Genomic DNA, 20,152 nt, shown 5'->3' with positions numbered 1-20,152 from the left:
AATATTTTGAGATCCCCCCTCCCCTTTCTTTTTTTTTTTTCTTTTTTTTGCCATTGGATATGATTTTTTCATTCCTACAATCAGAACAATGAGTAAATAATGAAGACATGCATTGAAATTTGTGACTTTTAGAAAATAGACGAAGAAGAAAAGGGTCTGGTTTTCCGATGCATCCTTTGTAGGGCACGAAGGCAGAGAGGGAGAGAGTAAATCTGACAGTTGTCCATAAAATTTGTCAAGTGAACTTTTTTTTCAAAAACCCTGTTTTTGTTTACATCTTATTCTCAGTTCTTTTGCAATGCTTTCCTTGGGAAGTTCGGGAGGCAGAAACAATAACTAAAAAAAACACCATTCATCCATAGGTGAGTTGGTAGCAATTATTATTAGTGAGTGTTGGTGGTGCTGGTAGAAAGGTGTTGTTAGTATTATTAGTAAGGAAGAGTGTGACATTACTTGGAGAGAAAGCATTCATTATATGTTAGAAGGTTGCAAAAATAAGAAAAGCCTGCGACTGCAGAGAAAGGAGAAGAGAAAAAAATGGCAACTGAATGCTGAGAATTATTTGCAAGAAAAGAAAAGAGAAAAAAGAATACATCATTTTGTGCCAATTTTGAACAAAATCTTAGGAAATAAAGTTGACTCTCTGTCATATATAAACAGTTGGGATCTCTTCATAATTAATCATATGCTGCCAAAGTTATTTGGTTTTTATTAAATCTGGTGTACAATAAGTACTGTTCATTCCTTGGCCAAACACAGGGAACCACACCATTAAAATCTGACAATGCAAAGAGTTTTGTATTGGCAATCATTCAACAAGTAAATGATAGAAGTGGGGAAAACAACTTTCATATCTAATGGCCATTCAAGCTTGTTTGAAAGTCAAGCAGAAAGGAATCAGTAGTAAAGACTTGAAGCATTTGAGCAGCCACTAAATTGAAATAACAAGATACAGCTCAAAAGGCCACACATCATCAGGGATCCACAATGGCAGATTATTATTAGCCATTCTTTTTTAGTCTCTTAGTGGTAAGCTGTGAACTGCAGTCATGAACAGGCCAGAAAAATGGAGGGGTGATTGAAAAGATTATAGGTTAGAGGGCAAACTCCAGAGATTTAGAGACTAAATGAGCCAAAGAGTGATTGAAGACCAAGTTTGCCAGAGAGAAAGAGAGAGTGTGTAAATGAATGAAGAGACTAAGTGAGAGAGATCAATTGAGCTAGAAAGTGACTGAAAACTAAGTGGACCAGAGAGAGAGAGAGAAAAGTAAATGAGTCAGAGAGTGACCAAAGACTAAGTAAAAAAGAGAGAAAGAAAGAGAAAGAGAGAGAGAGAATAAAGGGACTAAGTGATCGAAAGAAAGAGAGATCAAATGAGCCATAGAATGAAGACTGAGTGAGCCAGAGAAAGTGGCTGATTGAAGAGATTAAGAGATAGGGAGTCTGTTAGAGTGACCATGTGAAAGAGAAGGGCATAAAAGTGCTAGCTGAAATGCTAACCTTGAAAGGCTTGAAATCCAAACTGGTTGTGGAAATTTCCTGGCAAATAAAATAAGTCAATAGAAAACAGTAATGAAATAGAAAAAAAATGGAGAAAGCAATTTAAAATAGAGATAGAAAGCAAGATGTCAATTGGTAAAAGGCCTTTTTGGTAGAAATCTGAAAGGAAATTAACTAAGAGTCAGATCAAAATGAAACACTTGATCTCCAAGTGAAGCAAAATGAAGATGATTTATCATTTCAATTGAAATACTCTTCGATAAATTCAATATATCCATCTCAAAAACAATTTTATCAGGGAGGTTACTTATGAATATCAGAAATAATAAAAGTTCAAGGATCAATCCCTGTGGTACATTCATATTTATATCATGTTCTTCAGAGGTATGACCATCAAGGACAACCTGGATTTTTCTCTTATTTAAGAAGGATTTGATTATGCTAAGTATTCATCCAGTAATACTATAGGATTTAATTTTCACATGAAGACCATCATATCAAACACTGTTAAAGGCCTTAGATATGTCTAAGGCTACTGCTCTAGCCTCACCTGCCTTATCCAGTGTGTGGTATATATATTCGGAGATTACAGTTAGGATATCTGCAGTAAAACAGGCTTGCCTAAATCCATGCTGTCAGTCGGGAAGTTTATTATCTATGAAGTGGTGGACTAGTGCTTCCTTGATTAAGAACTCAAAGATTTTGGAGAAGAGAGGGAGGAGTCTAATGGGGGCAATAATTGAATAGGTCAGTTCTTTTGCCAGAATTCTTGAAAACTGATTCAACAGAAGCAATTTTTCAGTAGTCAAGAAAGCGAGTTTCGAGAAGGCATTTGTTGAAGAGTTTAGAGAGAACTGGGGTAACCTCAGCAGAGCATTTTTTTAATTGTATAGCAGGGATGAGATCAGGCCAACACGTCTTCAAGGTGTCTAGGTTTTTTTATGATATCACGGACATGGAAAGGGGTGATTTTCAGATCATCAAGTGTAGCTTCTGTCCATTAAGGGAAATTTAGGATGGGGTGGTTTGTTGGGTCTAAAGTGGAGGCAAACCATCAAGCAAACAAGTTTGCCTTTTCAGTTTTGATTTTATATGATATGATGCGTATAATAATTGTAATTTTTATGGACTAGTTTCAATTTTAGAGGGCAATGGTGTAGAAATGGAAAGAAGAAAAAAGCAAAACTAAATATTTCCATTTTTTAAGTTGAACAAAGTCTGTAGATAAAATCATTTTGCACATCGAGTTTGTGTATGTGTGTTAGGTAGGAGGAGGGGTAATATATGAAAGAGTTCCAAAAGATAAAAAAACAATTGAGGGTATCATTGTAGATTAAAAATCAGCTAAATCACCCCCATGCCACCCTTCCACAAAAAATAAGAGTCTACTTTTTTATACACAATGAAAAAATAAAATAAAAAATAAAACAATTAATTTAGAATTTAAATCAGGATCAGTTTTCCATATAAATTTTACATAAACTGATCCCCCATTTCCGGGCCATTCTAGCATTTTAGGAGAGTGAACTAAACAAATGTTACTTTTTGTTATGAATGTGTTTTTTGTGTGGGATTCTACTTTTTTTTTTATGTAATTTTTGCAACATTGCTAATCTGACATAGTGGTAAGAAAATTTAGTTAACTGATTTAAAAAGTTAGAATGGCCAAGTAATTTAATTTTATCTACAAAACTGATAACCTAATCTAAATTCTAAAATAATTGGGGTTTTTTTTTTCTTCTTTCAGCCAAGTTTTCAAGGATGTTCACATATAATCAGCTAAAACAAATATGTGGCTTAGCTAAAGGTGTTACTTTACAACTTCACCCAATTTAGAAATACTCAGAACATTTTTCTAAAGTCTAAATCTCAGAAAGTTATTCTTAAATTATTCACATATAAAACATTGTTAAATTCTCTATAAGAGATTAAGACTTTATATATATTTCGACAAAGCAAAAGAAATGATTGTATGTGATTACCTGGGGTTGGCTGACCATTAGCAACAGGTTGTCCAGCAGCTGGAGACATACTTCGGCTGTAATCAGACCAAGGACTTTGAGGATTGTTCAAAGATTCATTGAACGCTTTCTCAGCAGCTTCCTGTTTTGCAGCCTGTTCTTCAGCAATTTTTTTGGCTTTCTCTTCAAAACGTTCCTTCTCGTCTTTGCTTAAATTACGCCACTAACACAGAAAGAAAGACAAAATATGAGCAAATGAAAAATAAGAAAATCAAAGTTAAGAAAAAGACATCAAGTGCACATGTGAGGGGAGGGAAACAGAAAATCTTTCTTTCATGGGACAAGTTATCTAACTTCTTTACCGTCTTCATGAATTGTCTGGAGTTTCAGCCTCCACAACAAAATTAACTTTTTTTTAGTTTTCAGAGAAAACTGTCATAAGAGGGAAAAGAATGGAAACAGATGACAAGGAGGAAAATGGCAAAGAGAAAAAAACAGGAAAAGAGAAAGAAAAATAAAGCTAGAGAGTTAGAAATATAAAAATAAAATTTAACCAAATAACAACAAAAAAATTAAGTAAGGCTCTAGCAATTTGGCAGTATTCAGCTTTTGTTTATTAAAAAAAAAAAAAAAAAGTGAATTTCAATCAAAAAGCGAGAAAATCTGCATCCATAAAAGATTTTAATGATTTAAGCAGAAATCCTCTTTTTTGGAGATTAAAATAAGCAGAATTCCACTAAAAAGCAGAGAACTTATATCCACGATACATCAAATGGGCAAGGTAAAAAAACACATTGATTGAGACAAGTTTAGTTTGTATATTATTCAATTGGAATTCATTATTGAGATGAGTATTATTTATTAATTTATTTATTGCGGACTATTATCTTTTTTTCTTTTTTTTTTTTTTTTTTTTAGTTGTTTCATGTTTCGGCCAACTATTCCTCTGGCCTTTGTCAGGTGGTAACCACGACGGGATAGGAACTCCGAATCTCCTAACTGCATCCTCAGCAATTACTGCCTTCCATAGTTAGGAGATTCAGAGTTCCTATCCCGTCGCGGTTACCACCTGACAAAGGCCAGAGGAATAGTTGGCCGAAACGTCATGAAACAACTAAAAAGATGAGGATAATAGTCTGCAATAAATAAAGTTTAGTTTGGTTTGATGGAATGTCATCATTTTCCCAGTCATTTGATGTCAAATTTGGTTAATTTGTCTCAATTTGAACAAAACTAATTAATTGATTATACTCGTCTTAGTAATTTATTCTCAATTTCTTTTGATGACATTTTAAATGTTGCTGGGAAAACCTTCTTTACCTTCAAGTCTCTCTCTCTCTTTCTCTTTGTCTCTAATAACATGATGATAATAATAATAGTGTACATTAGCGTGCGGAGAATAATAGTTACCTGTATTGAAACAAGAAATCACTAGATAACTGTTACAAAAATGTAAGAGCACTATTAAATTTAAAGGTTATCAAAGCCAAGCAGTGGCAATGATGACAAGCTCACATTGTCTATAAAATTCTCCAACAGACTCTGACAACTAAATCCAGCTTCCAGATTAATCATGCATCTCAGATATAAACTTAGCACAACTGCTAATAATGATAAAAGGGATGAAGGCAGATTATTTGACCTCTGAAAACCAATACTTTGTGCTCATCTGAGAATACAACTCATCTAAGACAAAGAAAAAATTATCTCAAACTTTTGTTGCTATACCTAAATCATAGGAAAGGTTTTTGTTACATATGGGTGTATATTTGTTTGATATGCTTCTGTTTTTCCTTTCACTTGTACTCTTAAGAACACAAAATTACATCTGAAGTATTGCTATGTTTATCAAATAAAAGTACAAATTCTTTTGGCTATAAAAACAATCAAACTTTACTTGACAAATGGACGTGTGGCATGGAGCAGAGAAAGAGGAGGAGGGCAGACAGAATTCAGTTGTTTCACTCTCGTGTGGTCTCTGTTTTCTGTTCAACCTCATTTGTTTTTATTTAGCCTATAATTTTCATAATTTTGTTTTCCATTGTTCCATTCACATTATCTAGCGTTTACATCTGCTTTTTGCATCAATGATCAAAATCTGGGACGCCTTTATGTCAGAGGTCAACAATCAAGTCACTCTTTTGAGTAATCTAACATTGCCCGAGAGTTTTGTTATTTGAATTCTCATTTTTGCTTGTTTCAGCATTGCCCGCCATTATTACTCAACACTTTGGGAGAATCCCAAAAAATATTTGGATTCTCCAAGGCAGTTTGAGGTCGAATACTGCAATGTTTTAGCAACTTCTGCAATGCCACTGGAATCATATATATCGACATTTGCCTTTCAATAGACTATTCCAACATTGTGTAGAGGAGTGGGGTCAGCATGAGTAAAAACTTGCTGTTCATACTCACTTATTCACACTTTGTGCTCTGGAGAAATAACTCCAGCTATGCTTTACAATAGCGTAATAGAAAAATATAGCTTTTGCCAAACAATAAGCATGTATATTTAATGCTAGAGTCAGCAAAGTTTCAACAACAATGCAAAACATATAAAGAACTACTTTTTAGTTAATATTGAAACAACAATCGCAAAGAACTCTGGTTTAGAACATACCACAACATACCAATCTAAATTTTTGCCAAGCCACTTGTTTACTAGAAAATTAGTATTGTATATATTTTGCCAGCCTCAATCTGGCTAAGTCATTAATGTGCCATGTCATCTCAGTGCAGATGCTCGTGTTGCTCACATAGCTTCATCATAGATACTGACCAGCTGTTACCCTATCAGAGAAATACACACAATAATTGGTATAGCCACTAATGATGGGACGATTCCAAAACAATTACTGATTTTGTTCTTTATTCTTGATTCCAATTAAATGGCCGATTCCAATTTTGATTCTTTTTAAACTTTTAAATATTTAGTTATAGAGTTTTTTTTTTTGATTATCATAAAAACTCATGTAATATATGAATATTCACAACCGTTAAAAATACACTTTGGGAACTATAGATATTAGTTTTACTGGTAGTTTAAAATCAATTAATATTTATCATTTTATCATTAGTACCAGCAATTTTACAACAAAACAAAAAAAATTAAAAGAATCACTATTGACATCGGAAAATAGGCACAAATTTTTCCAATTCCGATACCTCAAAAAGTTTTGATTCTTTCAATTCTGATTAATTGTGCCAAAATTAGTAGCCACACAAGTGGATCAAGACTTAATAAATTCTGAAGAAGAGAAGGTGAATCGATACAACAATATAACAATCAACATCAAAAGAATCCATATCATCTAAAAAGTGACAGTGATACAATTGAAATCATTCTCAGAAAACACAAAAACCTAGTAACGAAAATGAGATCTACTTTACATGATTGGACATCAAGTTGTCAATCATCCTCTAAACAATTCACATAATGTCAAAAATGTCTCTAAATTGTTCGTAGTAGCAGAGACAAGACTCAGAAAACTCTGTAGAGCATTAAAGAACTAAAAATAATTGCACAATAATAATAATCACTATTACAATAACCATTATTATTATTATCAAAAAGAAAGGAAGGAATAAACAATCTCTTAACAATAATAATAGAGAAGCAACTCACAATATTTTTCATATAATCTTTCTTATTTTTGATCATTGATTTTTACATCAGTAAGATTTTAATTTTTTTAATATCAAAAAGAATCCACAACTAAAAAATGTTTGAAAAACAACAAAGTCAATAAGTAAAGAACCAAAGATCATCATATGAAATTCACTATAAACTGAACGTATTGCACTTAATTTTGTTTGAAACATGTGCAAAAAATGAAGTCTTTACCTTGGTTCCTACAATTCGGCTGATATCCCCAAATGAACATTCGGGATTTTCCTGCTGAATTTGTTTGCGGATTTCTCCTGCAAATACAATATAACCGCTTGGCTGTCTTCGAATATTATTGGCATTTTTAGACTGAAAACAGAAATAAAGAATTAAATAATAGAATAAAATATTAAATTATAAAATTTAAAAATTAATTTAAAAAAAAACAATGGAATAAAAACAAAATGTGTTTTCATCTTACCATGAAAAGAAGCTTTTTTGAACAAGAATATTTTTCCAATCAAACTCTTAGAATCACAATGAATTTTGATAACAAGACGGTTATCAGTGTTACAATGTTGTTTGTCTCTGCATTAAACTATCGCAGCATATAACATACATTATATTTAACATTTTGGTGCACAAAACATCAAAAATAAGATTCACAAAAAATTGCAAAAGTAATGAATTGCCATAGTTGGAAACAATAGAGACATTAGACAGTTATCTTGTCAGATTTTCAAAGTCATATATATATATATATATATATATATATATATATATATATATATATATATATATATATAGCATATAATCTGACAGATTAAACTTGGCTTTTAACTAACCAATTTTTTTATATTTTTATTATTATACTCTGTTATTGACAATATAATGATGTACTTAGTTACAATTTATTTTTAAAATTACTTAGTCTAAATAAATGATAGTATGAAAAATTTTTAAATAATCACCTAAAAGTAAAAATTAATGAAGAGGATAATTCAGTTTAAATTGAATATAATAGGAGTTGCCTACCTTAAGTTTAAAAATGTGTAAAACAAATAAAAACTAAAATGACTTTAGTGTATTCCAGGCAATGCCAGGTAAACAGCTAGTAAATCATAAAAGAGCACCTAGAATCATATTTTTATACTGACATTATAAACAAAATTTTCTCTCTTTTGTATAGAAAAATGTAAATTAAGCAATTAAGAAGAAAAGGGCTTACATTAGACTTTCTTGTTCCCGTAGTGCCATCTTTTTTCCCGGATTTCTCTGGCAAGGGCGTTTCCTCATAAGATACATTTAGAGTCTTGTTAGGAGTCGCCACAAGGGGATAATCCATTTTTTCTTCATCCTCTATATCCTCCATATCAACAGCCTCCGGAAGTAATGGCGACGGTTCCTTTACATAAAGAAAGGGAAAAACAAAAAACAAATCAAGCAATGGAAACAATAGAAACCATTATTACATTGAAACTAGTGGTTTTACAAGACAATCAAGTTGAACGATGTAGTGCTACAAATTACTCAGCAGGAATATGCTTTTTGACGAGGTTAACATGGATCATTGATGATGGTTTGACTTTAAATGCATCTGTGGCTCTATATGAGAGTGAAGATAGATCTGATTGGTTAGCTTAATCATGTGATATAGGAAAGGATTTGAAGCTAGAAATCAGTTACTGAGAGTTAAATAGTGGGGACAGATCTGGGCGCTTAACCCTCTTGCCCCCTTACTGAGTTAAATAGTGGGGACAGATCTAGGCGATTAACCCTCTTGCCCCCTACTCTCCAACTCTAAATTAAAGAAAGATTCAAATAGTTAAGATGAATAAAGTATATTTTAAGTTAAAGTATTCTTCTCATGAAGAGAATATATTCAATTCTGACCCTGGATGACAAACAATATAAATAGTTCTCATTGTATGAGACTAGCAACATTGGTGTTTGAACCCTTCACCCTAGTTTTGTTTATCAAATTAATTAAAAAGAAAGCAGAATTTGTTGTCACCAAGACTCCAGGAAGCATCACCAGTTGTTGTTAGTGAGTAATCTTTGATGATGACCTGTGTCATCTCTTCTTGCAACTTGTTAAAAAATACATTACTCTACTAACTGTACTTACCTAGTATTGTCCAGGAATCGTTTACCTTTACTTTTTTAGCTAAATTATTGTTATTGCATGGTTTGGTCAATTCTTAATTAAACCTAATTCTTATAAAACTATAACTAATTGTATTAAAGTAATGCTTCTTTAATCCCTATTTATAAAATTATTGAATGTGCTTCCAAAACTTTCAATCTTTTAACACATGAGGATTTTGTAAGAATTTTAAAGATAGAAATGATATTTTACTCAACAGTTAAAATGTTTCTAAATTCCTTTCAAATTTTGAAGAGTCACAAAATAATTCATTGCTTTTTCCATAATTTTTGCAAATGTCAGGGTTTTTTTTTTGTTTTTTGAGTTACTTGGAGGCTTGGTTTCTTTCTGATTAAGAGCAAGCATATTTTTCAGAATTTGAAAATTAAAAAAAAAATTTTTTTTTTTAATTGACCACAGCATCAGAATTTAGATTTTTTTTTGCTAGAAGCCTTACCACCTCTACAATACATCTCATAAAAATTGAAATAAAATTAAGACAAACCTTTTGCGGAACAATATGCTTTTTGAAAAAATACAATTCATCATCAGTAACTTTTGGAGAAAGGGAATATTTCTGAAAATAACAACAAAAAATAAAAAAATACAATAAAAAAGATTAAAAAAGAAAACAGATAAAAACACAAAAAAAGAAAATTGTTCACGCCTGCTTTCAAGATAAGAAGAATAAAAAGGAAAAACAATCACTTTTAATCCTTTGGCAAGTTTTCGGATGCTTCTCTCATTCTCAAGATATTTTGATTCACAGATGTAGACATCATTTTCATTTACTTCTGTGATACGATCTGAAAGAATACAAAATGTTTACGAGTTAATACAAATCTTGCAAGATAAAAGAAATCAATTCTTGTCCAAAATTTATCTTATATTAAAAAACAAAAATGAAAAAATCTGTATGATGTGCATAGCTGTGATGAAATGAAAATATCATATTACAATAATCATGTAGATTCATCAAGCAGTTTTATTGGTACTTGTGCAGTTTAATCAAGACATTAAAAAATGAAAATATCAAAAAAAATGTTATATTGTAAGTATCCGTTTTAGACTGAAGATCTCCGAAAAAATATTTCACTTAATTTGATTGAGCAGTCTCTTTTTACAGCAGAAAACACATTTTTATGACAGCGTGTTGAAGGTAGCCATCTTTTAATTTTTGAACACGCCACGGGGAGATAACTCAGTTTAAAGCACTGATACTTCCCCCCTATCTTTAATACTAGCTTCTTTTCCTAAAAATCAAACCTTTTTCTCGGTATCATAACAAATTATTTTTTCGCTGTAAAAAAAAAAAATAAAAATAAAAAAATAACTACTTGATGAAATTAAGTGAAATTTTTTTTTTTTGGAGAACTTCATTTCATAACGGATACATACAATATAACCTCTTTTCGATATTTTCATTTTTTTATGTCTTCATTAAACTGTACAAGTACCGTTTTATTTTATAATGAAAATCATTTTTAAGCACTTAATGGGAATTCCTAGGCATTACAACATAAATCACCCACGTTTAAAATATTGTTGAGTTATCTCCCTTGTTTTTGTTTTATTTATTTATTTTTTTTTTCAAAATGACAACCAAAACAGTCACTCTGCTGTTAACTCATAAAATTTTATTTTCTTATTTAAAAATTAAAGTACAGTAGAACCCCGGGATATGGCATTAAAAATTAGTAATAAAATACAGTACAGTATATAATACACACGTATATAATCAAATAACATTATAAATAACACAGTAAGGCAGGGCAAATAATATAACCAGGTGCCGGAAAAACATGATATTCCACATCATAACCTGAAAAAAAACGTATCTTAGAGCCACTGTATCCCTGAGTTCTACTATACTGGATTAATATACATGATTTTTGGAATATGAAATTTTTATTTTGCCATGCATACATACATCATACAATTTTTTCTTTATTTTCATTTTATAATATAGAGACGATTCTGGAAAAGAACTAAAAAATTATAAAATGAAGCAACTATTGTCTGTGCTGACATCAATGAAAAAATTCAAACAATTTTGTTTTTAAATTCTATTTTCACGACTGTTGATCTTAATAATCATATAAAAAAATATGTCAATCTATAAACATAAATATGTCACTATAAACAAAGAAATTACTAAATGGACTAAATCTGACATAAATATGCTTTGTAATGTTAACCTAGGTCAAACACTGAATGTCATAAGTCAAGGAAACCATTTTTCATGGAAGTGGATCTCCAATCAAAAAGTTACATAATATAAACAAATTTGTAGCAATTTTCAAAAATGGAGGATTAGATTTGAGCAAAATTGACTAAATTTATGACATTGAAATATGTGATAACAATTGTGAAAATAACTTTCAAGTTTGAAGCTATTATTGTTGATTGGTTGTGCCGTTTTACGGCATATCAACCCTTCTGGGATCATTTAATTTCAAATTACGCAATTTGGGTAAAACTTTTTTTGTTTTTCATGTTTCAAGTTTTAATATCTCCAAATAGGTAAATATTAATTTGTTTCATAGGAATATATTTTTTTAAGTCTGTAAACGATAGATTCCTTTTAACTCATAGAGAGACTCCTGACAAATATTAAAACTCAATTCCAGGTGAGAGTGAATCCAGGATTAATGCCAAGCATGACCCACATTCCTCAAAGCTCCCAAATTGGAGCCTCCTCACGTGACATAGTTTAAAGTCATAACCAATGATTGGGTTGAGGAAGACAGTTGAGTTATAGGGTAAGAAAAAAGTGTAAAAAAGGGCCAGGAAAGATGAATAGCAGGATGGAGGAAGCAATCACATTGTCTAGCGGTGTCCAGAACTATATTGGGAAGCATCTGGTTCCTTCAGTTTAGAATATAATCTGGAATCTCATCAGATTTAAGAAAGGGTCAGTGTTAAACTTACATGAACAGTAATCTTTAATGTGCAAAACGGCACATCTGCCAATGACTGTCATGGCAGGGAAGGAGGTCTCTTTGCAGCTGTAGAATACTTCACGACAATAAAACATGCGTGTAGGAGAATGTTCCACATCGGAAGGTCTAACAAATAGGGGACCGTAGAAGAAAGTGTTTCCACTGAAAAATGAAAGATGAAAATAAGGTTGATTAAAAGAAGAGTCAAACAAGAACAAAAAGAGCAAGGAAACATCTTCTATTATATAAAGGGCAAACATCTGTGTGTACGCATATGTGTTTGTTTGTATGTCCAGCTAAAAGTAAAAAACTAAAAACGGACCACCATAAATAAGGTATTGACTGAAAGAACAGCCATCTGGATGTATATTATCTAAAAATTTTTAAAAAAATCATCAATTCTTTCTGGTACATACGTCATTTTAATTAAAGGAGAGGTTAAAATCTTGCCTTCAATGTTCTTTCTTAACAATTACAATCTACACATGCGTGAATGCTGCTCATTCTTACTTTCATTTTAAAAGCATAAATTTGCAATATCATAACGTTGTTGCGATGTTAGCCTAATGGATAGTGTGTTCGTTTATGGCTTTTGCTATTAAGTACAGGTCATTTATTTTTTTAATAATGCAATAAGTAATCAGCAATTGTTTTTAAAACATAAAAACGTTTATTTGGGTTAAAACAAAACATTTGTGCAGTTTGCAAAGTGTTGAAAATAAATTTTCATTTTCTTTAAAAATTTTATTTATATTTGAATTTTATTTATATTTGGTTATTTTTAAAATTGAATTTCAGTTTTTATTTTTAAAGCTTTTTTCTCCTATCTTTAAGGAGACATAAAAAAATATCTGAAGTTTACAAATCATGCAAAGTAATACGGCCACTGCAACAGACCGTAAAGAGAAATTTTTTTAGACTGAGGCAGCATTTAAGAAAATCGTTTTGCACAGGATAGAAAGTGGTATATAGTCATCAAAAAGTGCTCAATATCCTGAGAACAGCTTCTTCCCTTTGTGTCCCATAATCTTTTGTTTACCCCCCACCCATAATCTGATTGTGGAGTCGTATCATTAGATGATTATTTATGGTATATACCAACATGGGAAAAATGTTTAATAACCATACACACACACACATATATATATATATATATATATATATATATATATATATATATATATATATATATAAATATATATATATATATATATAGGCACATCTGGCTAAAATTTTGTATAGACCTTTATTATAAGGTGCAGTGAAACTAAGTATTAAGATAGCAGTTCAATACAACAGAGTTGGTATGAATTAATAGGAATCAATATTTAATGCAAAAATGAGCATATGTTCAACCATCAATTTTGGGTCTAAACATTTGAAATTTATACATAACAGGTATTCAGACATGCGGCAGGCATTTTAATCAGTTTTAGGGCAAAAATTTCGCTGCCAAAAGGTCAAAGTTGAAAGAGTTGACCTTTGCAGATTCTATCAAACTCCTCCGCCAATTTTGGGCCTAAACACTTGAAATTTTAGATACAGGTAACTTGGACATGGGTCAAAACTTTTATTTTGATTTGAGACCAAAACAATAAATGTTAAGGGGTCAAAGTTTTAAAATAATTACCTCTGCGGTCTCTACAAAATTACTCAGACAATTTCTGGTCCAAACATTTGAAATTGTACATAAAGGGTATTCACACATAGGGCAAGTTATGAACAGTACATACGGCCCGAGTAAAGCTGGGCTGAACTGCTAGTTTGTACTATTTTCTACCATTAAAGATTTACCCAAGATAGGTAAATTTGATTTGAGGGGTTCTCTTACATGTGCACATTGAATATGTAAAAATGTTGCTTTTAGACTTCATTTTGTCTGTTTATAGTGATATATTTATTGTACAAAATTTCTTTGAATTTGCATTCAGTTGAAATTTTTCCATCGATTCATTCCATCGATGATTTCCATCAACATTAAGACAACTGATGAGGGGCATCCTAGAAAAAGAAAACCTTATCTTTCTTCTTCTATTTACAAAAAATTATTATATAATACCAGATGTACGAATTTAAATACTACAAATAAAAATTGTTATAGGGATAATAATTGATCCACATTATGATTTTGTTTTTTGTTTTTTTTTTTTACTAATATGTCACCACTTCTCAAGACTAGAAGCTACTTAGGAATAGGGGTTTATGAAACAGATGGATTTTTGCTGGATGATGAAGAATATTATGAGAGGAATGAAAATGATGAATGGAATAAACTAAATTTGATTACTTATAAGAAACAGTTTGTTTTCAATATTAGGACAGAAAGAGCAATGACTACTTACTCTGCGGTCAACCATATTTTATCTATCCGAGCAATGAACGGTTTCTCTTCTGTAGATTTGATATAAACACAATCACCTGAAAAAAAAAAAATTGAAAAATATGAACAGAGAAATTTTCTAACAAAATCCTTTGTTTAATAATTGAATAAAGATATAGATTTAGGAAAGATTTTTCACTGAAGAGTGAAAAAAGAAAATTGTAAAAGCCTTTATTTTATAGTTTTGTATTTTGCTAAGATCAAATAATTCAGAAATCAAATTTTCTGTTGCCTAATAAACACGAAGTTGCCAAAGATGTTTTTTAATTTCTAACTAGCGGGGGAACCTGGCGTTGCCCGGGTGTTTGTAGGTCTGTGTATTATGGATAAGTAATAACCCTGAAACGATGTTTAAATTAATTAACTAAAGAATAAGCGAAGTAAAAAAAATAAAGAAACGTTGCCCACGTGTCTAAAGATGTAAAAGAAAAAAAATAGTTTTGGTCGTGAGGCTAGATTGAACCCGGGAGCCTTGACGCGGAGGTGAAACAAACTCCAATCACTTAACTGTCTAGGCCAAGAGTAAGAGGAATTGATTATAGTGTTAAAATAAGGCTTACAAAGCAAGTGAAAGAGGTTTGATTGACAGATAGCCACTGAGGTCATCGCGGGAGCATTACGAGATGACGTAGCAGTATTTTATTTTTTTGTTTTCACATTAGCATTTATTAAATTACGTATTTCGTTTCCTGTCTAGACATCTCTCTCTATCTGTCTGTCTCTCTCTCTCACTTCGTCTTCCTTACTCTAAAGACTGTTAATAAAAAAGAAAATGGCGTCTGGCTGTTTTTTTTGGTAAAAACTTTGATCGTTAATATTTTTTGTAAGCGTATTTTTTTTTTTTTTTACTTCACATTTTTGGCTTGTTATTTTTCGTTTAACTATCGTATCTAACTATTTTTAATGTGCTAATAACTTTGGTAACATTGCCATAGCGTAGAAGTTCATAGTTTAGCTTGTGTAAGAGTTTTTTTTTTTTTTACCGATAACAACATGTTTTTTTAAATTCACACTGCCATCAGAGCTTGCTGACGTCAAGATCACGTGACATGACTCAGCGGGTTTTAATTACAAGTTGACCCAAAATAAACGGCCCCGTGTATACTTTATGTAGAAGAGTTGGCGCCCGTATTTTTTGGGACAGTTATAAATCGATTTAAAAATATGTAATGTTTAACATTAAAATGTCACTTTTTTGGGGGACCCCCCCCCCCCCTCTTGCAGAAAATCGATCAGTTGACGCACTTCTGATGGTCCTTTTGGGCTAATTTTTCGATATTTGTCGTCCGGAGGGTGGGGCTTTAATATGATACCCAGTTTGTGAATTTTTGTTCCGTCGGTCAAAAGTTTTTAGCAGACACACAAACATACATACATACATACATACATACATTTTCGCTTTTATATATATAGATAGATGGAATTTTCCACTGTTCTTTGTGTCTTCTTTTTCTCTTCTTTGTATAACTGTTCGTCAGGTTTTTGTGTATTGTGGATACATGTTCTTAGTAAGGAAAAAATATAATTTGATTTAATTTGAGAAATTCTTTTATCCAACCTAAATAATTTTCAGAATGACAGCATATTCAGAAAAAAAAAATGAAGTAACTCTGATCAATTTTTACTTCAAAAAAGGAGGGCATAACTCTATACTTTCCTTTGATGAACTTTTTACTGAAAAAGTGGGAGGACTAACTCTGAAGAATACAGTTATTTCCTTGTTTGGGCTACTTTTTACTGTTTTAAAGTAGATTAAAAATCCTCTTACGTTACAATCACATAAATTATTAATGAAAGAAAAAAATAACCCAAGGCGATGTTGAGTAGAAACATCTAATAAAGAGAATTTCAAAGGATAAAAGTTTGTTTTTTTTTGCTTACCTAATTTAAAACAGCCGCTACCACTGTTATACTGTTCATAATATTTGTTTCCAACAGCTTCTTGACCTGATACTTCCACATCAACATTCTGAAAATTAAAAAGAATTTTCATAAAATATATGAAATCAAACGAAAATACCTTCTTAACACACAGGAAATACCATAAAGAAATTGAAAATGCATCAAGGAAAAAGCATTTTATATCAAATTTGATTGAAAAGAAATAATTTCAAAAGTGTTTTCTTTTAATGTTTTTTTTAATTCATTAGTTTCCATCTTTTAAAAATAATAAAAACCTAGGAATTTTTTCCCTAAAAGAAATTATTATATCTAAAAATAATTATTATTTTAATTAGTTAATTTAGTAACATTTTTAAAACCTGCTGATGCAGACTGGTGTTAACAGGTGGATTTCATTTAGAAGTATAAGAGCTTATAATAAAATAAAGCATACTTGGTAATTTGTTTTCAAAACTAATGTTTGCATTTTTTTAAGGAGCGTATTCATCTTAATGTGATCTTTATTTCACATGAAGAGAGAAAATTAATCAGAATTTTAAACAGATTTTTTTAAATCCTTTAAAGTAAACATAACCTAACTTAATTAAAGTTTAAGGAGTTGATTTTGATAACTTTTTAAAATCATTTTTGGAATCCTAGAAAGATATAGTAAATATTTTAAATGCAAATATTTCTGGTTCTACTTCAAATACAGAAAAACTTATATCAGAAAGTATTTTTTTCTTTAAATAAGCAAAAAGATTTTGAAGATAAAATAAAGTCATATAGATTGTTGTTTTTACTTAGGTGTTAAATTTTTATAACAAAATCAGTACATTTGAATCCTCTTTAAATTCTAAAAAACTTGTCAATCAACCTTTGAAGCTTTGCAAATACTGACAGCCAACCAATTAATTTAGCAAAACTAAATCATCCAAGTGATTAAACTCTTTAAAATGACACTATAAACTATTTGAGCACCATTACAAAAATGTATAGATGAAATAAAAGCTGACCCATGACCACATTGAGAACCATTGTCTTCATAAAATTATTGAATTATTTGATGCTGTGAATAAGTGGGTTGAGATTTATCATCTTCGTGAGCAGTTTGACTATGTCCAGAGAGATTAAATTTAAATAAGTTGGTTGAAGAAGTCATTCCAAAAAAGTTGCTTAATGATTATTGTTTGGAATTTATATAAAAACTACACCAGCAAAAGATAGTTGTAAGTCTGTCAGGATGTGCAGAATATTAGTCACTTCCTCAGTTAATAGCATCTACGATTCTAATTACAGAGAACATTTATCTACAGCCACCTCCCCTTCTTCACATTCAACAATACAGTTGAAGATAATTTAAAAAAAAAAAAAAAAACAACCAAGCAGAGCATGCAAGAATCCCCTTTCCCAAGTAAAAAATTTACTTTGACCATGACTAATCTTTGTGCAAAATTTCAAAAAGATTCAAGGTGTGGTTATTGAGAAAAGTGCCAACAAATGAACGGACAGACGATTTTGGGGTAATTTTACCCCTATAATGCCCCCTAGGGGGAAACCAGAGCAGGGTTCATACAAATTTTAAATGTCCATTTTCAAGAACTTTTCAAGGCTTTCTCCAGACAAAATTCAAGTTTCTAAAACAAAATTTGGAGTTCGCAATTCGAAAAAGTGGTAAAAATCAAATATACAACAAATCAATGTTACCAATAGTCAATCAAAAATTACATTGCAAAGTACCTACATCATTTTCTGATGTTTTTAAGTAATTTTAAATGCTTTTTATTTCATCTCAATTTCTTTACGGCTTTTTATTTCCCACCCGATGACGTTTTTTTTGGGGGGGGGGGGTCAACATTGGAGGGTCCCATTCACACAAAGAAAGTATTTTTAGAGGGGGAAGGGGTAACTTTATTTATGGTGGCCGCCACTACTGCCCAAAAAGTTAAGTTATAAATGAGAACAAAAATAGACAGAGATTTTAATTTTCATTATGAAACTACCCAAAGTAGTTTTGTAATAAAAGGGGCGTAACTCTTGTATCAATAATACCATGCAATTTCAGAACAATTTATTTCGATTTTATTTTTAATATTTCAAAAATATTTTAATGGTATTTTTATTAATATTTAAAATAATATTATAGTATTTATTTCGATTTTATTTTGAATATTTTGACAAGCTTTTACTGGACATAACTTTTCAAGACATTTTCTATATTTTCAAGGATTGTTCAAGGTAATGATAGAAACAAGGCCTTTACAAGACAAAAGTAAAAATTCAGGGATTTTTCAAGTCTGTATAAACTCTGCAGTTATCCCAGAAAATCAGTTCTGGCAAATATTTACTTTCACAATGATTAATGTTTGTGCAAATATAAAAAAAACAAAAAAACTGCAAGGTCTGGTTATTGAGAAACATGCAAACAAATGAATGGATGAATGGGAGTAAATTACTAGGTCCAATCCCTCTTTTGTTGGAGACCAAAAAGTCATTATTACCTTTGTGACATTTCAGTGGATTCTTTTGAGTTTTCATCCCTTGTTGAGTATACCTCAGAAATTTTGACCAATTTTAAAAGACATCTAAAATTTTTTTTTTTTTTTTTTCTTTTTTTAATCACAACAGCTTATTCCACAAGGATGGTTTTGTTCTCCAGAAGGAGACACCCAACATCTTGAAATTAAAGATATTGTTCCCATTTTTTTGTGATATTCTTTAAATTGGCATCATTAAAAAAGAAAAAATTATTCTGATTTGTTTGGTTAGATCTTAAAAAAAATGATTTTTTGGTACTTGTACAGTTTAATCAAGGCATTAAAAAATGAAAATATAAAAAAAAAAAAAGGTTATATTGCACGTATCCATTTTGAACTAAAGATTTCTGAAAAAAAAATACTTCACTCAATTTTCCGTTGTGAAAAAAAAATACTCGATCAAATTGAGTGAAATATTTTTTTCGGAAATCTTCAGTTCAAAATTTTATGACAGCGCGTTGAATTTTTTAAATTTTTGTTTAGAGTTTTAGAACACGCCACGGGGAGATAACTCAGTTTAAAGTGCTGACACTCCCTCCCCATCTTTAATACTAGCTTTCTTCCTAAAAATCAAACCTTTTTGCTCGGTATCATAGCAAATTATTTTTTTGCTGTAAAAAAAAAAAAAAAAAAAAAAAAAAAAAAAATACTTACTGAAATTAAGTGAAATTTTTTTTTGGAGAACTTCATTCTATAATGGATACGTACAATATAAACTTTTTTCGATATTTTCATTTTTTTTAAGGTCTTGATTAAACTGTACAAGCACTGATTTTTTTTTTTCTAGTTACCTCTCTAGTTTTATCAAGTAGACGATAAACTGCATCGTCTAGGTCTTCTTTTTCATTCTCTTTGGTTTTGTCAGCAAATACAGAAGCAACACGCACTGGTGACAACATTTGGTCACGGGAAACAAGTTTCACCGATTCATTAGGAGGTACTTGCCAAACCTAAAAAGAAAAACAGTGAAAAGCTTCAAGACTCCAGACAAAAAAGACAATGGCCAAGAGACAATATCATGATCAGTTAATAAGTGGAAGGGAAATAGTGTGAACGCAGGATTCCAGTTCAACTCACCTTGATTTTCTTGAAAGCTTTATGCCTGGCATTGTAACGAGATTCACACACATACACATCTTTATCTGCAAAGCCCTATGATGATAAAGAATAAAATACTTCATTGTAATTACAATAAAAG

General features: G+C 30.9%; 1 protein-coding gene across 26 annotated transcripts in view; it reads right to left on the bottom strand.

Moving 5' to 3' along the window:
• The window catches only part of LOC145292934 (protein polybromo-1-like), a 172,713-nt gene that overhangs the window by 26,002 nt on the left and 126,559 nt on the right, over positions 1 to 20,152 (bottom strand). For 12 of the 26 annotated variants that reach the window (XM_080139151.1, XM_080139203.1, XM_080139141.1 and 9 more), the window contains 11 exons: positions 20,032 to 20,106; positions 19,746 to 19,904; positions 16,418 to 16,505; positions 14,499 to 14,574; positions 12,146 to 12,318; positions 9,923 to 10,020; positions 9,720 to 9,791; positions 8,297 to 8,479; positions 7,306 to 7,437; positions 3,483 to 3,684; positions 1,501 to 1,539 (listed from right to left, as the gene is read on the bottom strand). In XM_080139151.1, the coding sequence (XP_079995277.1) occupies positions 1,501 to 1,539; positions 3,483 to 3,684; positions 7,306 to 7,437; positions 8,297 to 8,479; positions 9,720 to 9,791; positions 9,923 to 10,020; positions 12,146 to 12,318; positions 14,499 to 14,574; positions 16,418 to 16,505; positions 19,746 to 19,904; positions 20,032 to 20,106 (1,297 nt within the window). The remainder of the gene's footprint in view (positions 1 to 1,500; positions 1,540 to 3,482; positions 3,685 to 7,305; positions 7,438 to 8,296; positions 8,480 to 9,719; positions 9,792 to 9,922; positions 10,021 to 12,145; positions 12,319 to 14,498; positions 14,575 to 16,417; positions 16,506 to 19,745; positions 19,905 to 20,031; positions 20,107 to 20,152) is intronic. The other 14 variants (XM_080139189.1, XM_080139307.1, XM_080139262.1 and 11 more) reach the window with 3 other exon arrangements.

Source organism: Euprymna scolopes, chromosome 2, assembly GCF_053919585.1.
Source record: "Euprymna scolopes isolate OS-2025 chromosome 2, ASM5391958v1, whole genome shotgun sequence".
Lineage (NCBI taxonomy): Eukaryota > Metazoa > Mollusca > Cephalopoda > Sepiida > Sepiolidae > Euprymna > Euprymna scolopes.
The sequence above is the reverse complement of the archived record's forward strand: the minus strand, read 5'-3'. Positions and strand labels throughout refer to the sequence as shown.